Below are 6,828 nucleotides of genomic sequence, written 5' to 3'. Positions count from 1 at the left end.
TTGCTTAATACAAGTTGCATCATCTTTATGCTTCAATGGATATGCCCGAACCTTTCAAGTTGCATTATCTACAAAAGAGATAAATTATGCAGCACCACCTAGTGATTCGACAAACATAGACCCACAAATGTCTGAATGCACTAGATCTAACTTTTGAAGTTTTTTCGTGTTTGATCAGGCATACTTACCATTTTAAATATGCTCACACGTCAACATTTGAAAAGTTGAAAATAGGTAAGTGACCCAAACAAAATAGAGCTTTCATTCCATTTGGACTCAAATGGCCTAATTGGCTATGCAACAAGGAGGTATCTAGCTGCTCGGTTATATTGAAAACACGATCTTGGATTGTACACACATATGAAGGGTAAAGAGTACCACACTTATCTCCTTCAGCCAAGACCAAAGGTCCCCTCTAAATCTTTCAAGTGCCATTGCCAAAGCATGTATGATAGGGTAAATATTACCACACTTATCTTCTTTTGCCAAGACCAAAGGTCCCCTCTAAATCTTTCAAGTGCCATTGACAAAGCATGTATGATAGCCACACTCCAAAAATCAAACTCTTGGTGACAATAGGCACGTGTCTCACATTCTTGAGCACAAATTGAGAACCATTCGCAAGCCTCAAATGTATGTCTCCTACACCAAGAATATCACAAAAGCAAAGTTGTTGCCTAAATGTACATGTCCACGTGTTCTATCATCATAGGTAGTGAAACATTCTCTATGAGGAGTAACATGAAGGACACACTTAAGTCCAAGATCCAATCTAGGGTGAATGAGCCATCTTTTCTTGTCAAAAAGTACGAAGATAGAGAAGAGACAAACATACTATCCCCGTCATCACTAATGATAGATTATATTTCCTCTATCTTGGCGTTACCCTTGTCCTTTTTCTTGCCATCCATACTCTTTTCCTTTTTCTTCTCTTCTTTCCACTTATAGCAGTTCTTCTTGAAGTGACCCTTCTTCTGACAAGGAAACCATTCAATGTCCTTCTTATCCCGAGACTTATTGTGATTGTCCATGAGATTCACTACGCTCACCTAAATTGCTTTCTCCCTCAATCAACAATGAGGGCGACACTTTGCTTGCCTTGATCCACAGACTTCCATCTACTCTCTTCAAAAAGAAAACTGCCAACTACATCATCACACTTTAGGGAACCATTACGTGGTGTAGAATTAATGACAACACTAACATCCATTCCATGAAGATGGTAATGAGCATAACAAACATATAGTTTTCACTTACTCATGCAAGTTCAACTATTGAGAATGTTACTTGCTAAACATATTATTAAACTCATTCAAATGCAATATTGTTGCCTTCTTTCATCCTCAAATCAAAGAGTTTCTTCTTAGGTAAACCTTATTTGTTTCAATTTCCTTCTCATAATTGCTAGAAAGATTTGTCCATAGGGATGGACTGGTATTCTCATCAATCACTGTGAAATAAATAGATTCTGCCAAGTGCAGTCTAACTGTAGACTTTGACGTTGCATTTGACTTTAGACAATCCTCGTCAAACATGCTAGCATGCTTAGATGGCAAGCAAAACAACATCTTTAACTGCTTCTTTTGGAAAAGAACATCTCGGGTTTTCTCTTTCCACAAAGAAAAATTACTACCATCGAACGTACGTGTATCATATAGCTCATTATCTGACGCAAAGGTTGCCATACTCAAGCATTGAGTTTATGGCAAAGTCAAGAAAATATTTAGCAAAGTTTTGACAGCAGATATACAATATCTTCAAACTTTGTGAATTAAGAGTGAGAGATATAGATCAAAACATTGATGGATTGAACTAAGCTCCCACATGAACCAAAGTCCACCTTACGCACTGCACGAGAGGCATCTACTCACAAGAGAAAGAAAACTACCAAAACTTCCATAAACTAAGCATACATAACCATTATACCATTACTCAATGCCCACATTCACATCACACATGCAACTTCAACCACATATATTGTTTTCAAAAGCGCATTGCACTTGCACAAATGCGAGAAACATAAGACTTGAAATTTTCTACAAATATATGGTCACTCTATGCGGATTATTTGCAAAACAATGCGGAATTTGAAAAAACTTCCTTCTGCAAAGCTGTAGATCTCGTCAAAACAAATGGTCTCATTGAAAACATTTCTTAGGCTTGCATTCTACAAAGAGATATTTGATGCTCCAACAATGTTTCTATGCACAAACAATATTCCACTCACAGCCACTTGCAACACTCTGTACCACACTCTCTAATGAGCTTCCACAAGTACATACATGCTTATGTTGATCATTCCCTCTTTGAATTTAGCTCTCAAGCTCCTAATCTTGTTAAATGCATCTCTGCACTCAAGTCGAAACTGTTGGCTATCATATCACTTGTTTCACTTGCAATGCGTGCAAAGAGAGTGCGAGAGAGAGAAGAGAGGAAAGCAACAATGGTAATGGGCAGAGCCAACCTTCACTCATGCCATTGCTATAGCTAGCCTTCACCGTGTGCTCTTTATTCACTTATGTTGAGATAATGAAAAAATCAGGTTGTGAGTTTAGTCACTGGGCGATCGGCCATTTTGGCCTGGGCACAATCACCCTTCACCTAGCAAAAAAAGTGTGTGGGCCTATCATCAAACTTTTGTGGGTGACTTTTTTTTTTTGGGGGGGGGGGGGAGGCCTTGTTTGAATCCCTTCTAGGATTGCTATCAAACGCGAGCAACATTGACTGAGCTAACATAGTGCCATCATGTTTTGCTACTCAAGCGAGGGACAAGAACATGCAAGTCATTAACACTTGGAGTAGTTTCTAATACATGCGTCAACTAGATTCTTATTTCTGAAATTTTCATTTGGGCTCTTTCAACCGCTTTGTGTGAAGGACATCAAGGCCATGTCTCTCTCTCTCTCCCTCCAACAGCGTCCCATCATTAAGTGCCACATTCCTTCTTAGTAGTGAGGTGGGCCCGATTTCTACAGCACACCTCGAAAGGAGATGTCTTGCGAACCTCCAAGAGAGCTCTTTCGACAAGAGAGTCACTTATCACATCATGCATACTACCATCTTACTCTTGAAGTGTGGCCAACAAGTTAGTGCTACACTGCAATAAGGTAAAAGGTATTGCCCATTTCCCTCGCTGTAGTAGCCAAGTCAGGATTCAATTCAGTCATATTTCCCCTCTGTTGTGCTTAGTTTTGAAGTTGGCTAGGTCATGTGTAAAGCTGGCCGTGCATGTGAGGTCGCGCTTTGACAAACTTTTGAGACTTTCTCTGTTTGCCCTTCCATCTTAGCACAACCACCTTGTGCCCGTCCCAATGTGACACTGGCCTTTAGTTGAGCATCAGAGAGTGTGATTGATCACACAAGGGTTTGTGTGACAAGGGCCTAACATTTGGAGTGGTGTTCCAACCTCCAAGTTAAAACTCCCAGCTAAATTTGGCGACCCTTGGGGGATACGTCAACATGGCGAGCTAGTTTTACAGTAGCCAATCTTTTTATCGGCGCAGCCCTCCTTCCATTCGAGAATCGAGCTTCCCCGAATTTTGGCATTTTCTACACTTTCCTTTTCGCCTCTTTCCACCTCTTCTGTCTTGTAGCATGTACACAAGTGTCCTCCGTTGCGCTCCCCACCATTCTTCTTCTACACACAGATACAGCCAAGCTTCCATTTACTTCTCCTCTTTTCAGGGCTGAGCTTTCTCTTCTCGGAATTTCTAGGGTTTTTGAGATCTGCTGTTTCTTGTCGACTTTGAAGCTTCGTACCGCGTCCCTCTCTGCTGCAGAAGGAAATGTTCGAGGCGTACATGCTCTATTGCCTACCGAAGCTTTCTTGGAAGGAGGATTCTTGATCTCAAATTCACCCTCCTTGCGAGCGTGTCTGATTTCTCCCTTCTATTGAATTTTTTTTTCTCTGATTTCTTCTCTTTCCGCCTATAATCTGCTCTGCGGTCTCATGTGGAAATGGCCTACTGCTTTCTCTCAGAAGAAAGACAGGGAAGGGATAGGGCCGTATTCATTACTCAGAAGTTTTTTCAGAGCATTTCTGAATTTCAGTAAGCTTTAGCAGGTTTGCAGCTCAAATGATGGGAGGGTCATGAATATTAGACGTAGCATGGTGTACCCTATTCACCTCCCTCTGCAGTAATCAGCGGCAAACCAGTATTTTTCTGTTGAAGTTGTGGCCCCTTTCACCATGTTGCAGTCGACTCCTCTCTCGAAGGTGTATGGCCACAGTCATTTCAAGAAGTTTTGGTTAATGCAGAACCAGAAAGAGACAGAGAACAAGGCTCTGTTAGCACCTTCGCCCTCAAGAAATAATGGTAACTCCTCAGGTCTAGGCCATGAAAGCAAGCAGGGATCTCAGTTTAGTGTAGGAAACACAAATACAAGGACGCTCACTACACCTCCAGGTTTACCAGTTCGCCACTTAGTATCAGGCCCTGCTTGCTTTAACATGGCCAGGCACACTAGCCTTGTGACATGTGCAGAATCTTTGAGTCCACCCTCCCGGTTGGAGCAATCTCGAAGCTTAGTTAGACCTTCATCACCAAACAATTCTTCTAGCTCTTTAAAAGAAGAGAAGCACTGCTTGGTTGTGGACGGCAATGGAATGTCAGTGAACTCTCCTTGTAGACAGGATACAAACTCTGTGTATACATCTCAGTGGGACTCCTCTTTTGGATTTGGAGATCAGCTGCTGGTTGGGGATTTTACGTCTCCACGTGTTCCGAAGGAGGAAATTATTGAAAATGCAATGGATGACTGTTTTTCTAGCAAAGACCCTCGTCTAAGTAGTGATTCTGTGCAGGTTGGTCTGTACTCTGTTTTTCTTTCGCTTTTTGTTTTGAAGATGGTTGAATTGTGCCTACTAGACAGGGTTATGATATGCTGCTTGCTATGAACTGTGATGGATGTTGTAGCTTAGATCCTCGAGCTTTTGATGCACCGTGCATTTCTTGTTTTTCTGATTTGATTAGTGAATCAGTCCTGGAGTCAAGGCTATTTAGTTTGCCTCTTCTTGCTGGAGAGCATATGTTAGAAGTATATAACATTGTATCTTGGTTAAAGTGTGAAGCCTGTCAGTGATTTTCACTCAATAGTAGCCATCGCAGTTGGATGACAGATGGGTGTCTGAATAGATGATGACTAGAGGGGTTCATGACTTGAATTTGTGTATATAGTATGCATATGTTTAAGGGCGTTTAAATGATTGGGAAAAGATAATCTTTGTGCGCGTGTGTGTGTTTAACATGTCATTTACATGTCGGTTATGGTCTTAATAGTATTTTTGTGCATTAATTTAGCAGGAGGGATATCAGCACGGGAAGATTCCAGATGATTTCACTATTAGCTCAGGACCTTCTAAATGTGGTGTGGGATTTTTTAGCGAATTAGAGACTGTTACTCCTTTTGCTGTGCCCTTTCAGCTCCCAGAGAAGTATTTTTTAGAGGCAGAGGCGAAGATGTTTGATGGAGCACCGGCTGAAAAAATAGCTGTCCTCAAAACTTCTTCAGGAACTCTTCATCCAATCAAGAGTGCAGTGCCTTCCATTTCACACGGAAGGGGAGAGCTTCTTGGAGCGGTTGAAGGTGAAGTACGTAGAAATGAGGCGCCATGCAGCACTGTTTCGCGAACTTGTACGGTTTGTGGGACTTCGAAAACTCCTCTTTGGAGAAGTGGTCCGCAGGGCCCAAAGGTATTCATACTTCTCAGTGCGTGCATAGATTACTTTGTTTTCTGTTTTTCATGTGAGGGTATGTTTGGCTTACAACATTAGATGGATCCCAATAGTATGCTTGAAGTGTGCCCCCCCAACCACCACCACCACCACCAGGGTCCTTCTCCTGTTCAAATGGATGCACACACACCACATGCATTCACACTGGCACCTGCATACAATGTACAGAGTGTGCTTTTTTTGAAATATTGATCGTCAATTCTGCAGTCATTATGCAATGCCTGTGGAATTCGATTCAAGAAAGCAAGGAGAGGCTCTAGTGACAGTGCTGATTGTGCTCCCCTTTCACAAACAAGTCCTTCAGCAAAGTCCTCTCTAAAAGCTGTGAAAAGGAAGCAAGACACACCCTTCATCAATGTCGATACACATCTCAGTAAGTCGTCACTAACAAATGGAGCTGCTGCCACTCAAGCAGTGAAGAAAAGGAGATGGTCACAACTCGTTAGGAAAGACGAAAATGTTGCGCAGAAAGGTGAGCTAACGGGAAGCAGCAATGAAAGCTCTCTCACGTGGAACTTGCATTCACCTTCAGCAGTCTCATCTCCCTCTGTATCACATTTTGAAAGGCTCTCAATAGATGAGAACTCTGCAGCTTTGAATTTAGTGGCCGGAAAGGATGAGGAGGCGGCGGCTATGCTGCTAATGTATATGTCTTGTGGCCTTGTTTTTGCATAGCTCATCGATGAATTGACTTTTACGTTCATCTCAGTAAATCAAGGCTAGATCGATTCTCCCCTTCCCTGCCTAAATTATTCTTTTAGATACAAAAAGTAGTAGATGAAGGCCTTCGTCTGCCAATTTCACTGTTGCTGAGCTACTTGGTAATTGTGTATATAAGATTTCGCGTTCTTTGATATTGAAAGAGAGATAGTCTGGACCTTTTTTCTGAGTGCTCCAAGAAAAAAGATGGTTGTTTTTTTTGAGAGGTATGGTTCCTTCTGCTGGCTCTTACATCCTCTAGTTTTTCATGGTCATGCTAGTAAGTTGTGGGCTCAAACTGCTCTGTTTTAAAGTGGCAGTGCAACTTGGGGTTTCTTCCAGGATGTTTGAAGCTCTACTTTTTGGAATGCTAACTGTAAAACATGCTTAGGAG

The 6,828-nt window shown here is 41.8% G+C and overlaps 1 protein-coding gene across 2 annotated transcripts; it reads left to right on the top strand.

Annotated features, from left to right (window-relative positions):
• The first annotated feature begins 3,580 nt into the window (after window positions 1–3,580).
• Window positions 3,581–6,584, top strand: LOC147423615 (uncharacterized). 2 transcript variants are annotated; one of them, XM_086501779.1, is made up of 3 exons: window positions 3,581–4,804; window positions 5,301–5,693; window positions 5,943–6,584. In XM_086501779.1, the coding sequence occupies exons 1-3, from the start codon at window positions 4,190–4,192 to the stop codon at window positions 6,408–6,410; spliced, it is 1,476 nt and encodes a 491-aa protein (XP_086357905.1). In that variant the 5' UTR covers window positions 3,581–4,189; the 3' UTR covers window positions 6,411–6,584. The 2 variants fall into 2 exon arrangements, with proteins under 2 accessions (XP_086357905.1, XP_086357906.1); XM_086501780.1 differs by having other exon boundaries at window positions 3,583–4,804; window positions 5,304–5,693.
• Window positions 6,585–6,828: the final 244 nt, after the last annotated feature.

This window comes from Adiantum capillus-veneris, chromosome 26 (genome assembly GCF_014529385.1).
Source record: "Adiantum capillus-veneris isolate H3 chromosome 26, ASM1452938v2, whole genome shotgun sequence".
Taxonomy (NCBI): domain Eukaryota; kingdom Viridiplantae; phylum Streptophyta; class Polypodiopsida; order Polypodiales; family Pteridaceae; genus Adiantum; species Adiantum capillus-veneris.
This window is presented reverse-complemented; position numbering and strand designations above follow the sequence as displayed.

What these genes read in the sequence shown, in the direction of transcription:
- LOC147423615 (XM_086501779.1), top strand. Translation starts at nt 4,190, where the DNA reads ATGTTGCAGTCGACTCCTCTCTCGAAGGTGTATGGCCACAGTCATTTC. An exon ending in TAAGTAGTGATTCTGTGCAG is followed by an intron (nt 4,805 to 5,300) that starts GTTGGTCTGTAC and finishes GCATTAATTTAG; the next exon opens with CAGGAGGGATATCAGCACGG. An exon ending in GTGGTCCGCAGGGCCCAAAG is followed by an intron (nt 5,694 to 5,942) that starts GTATTCATACTT and finishes TCAATTCTGCAG; the next exon opens with TCATTATGCAATGCCTGTGG.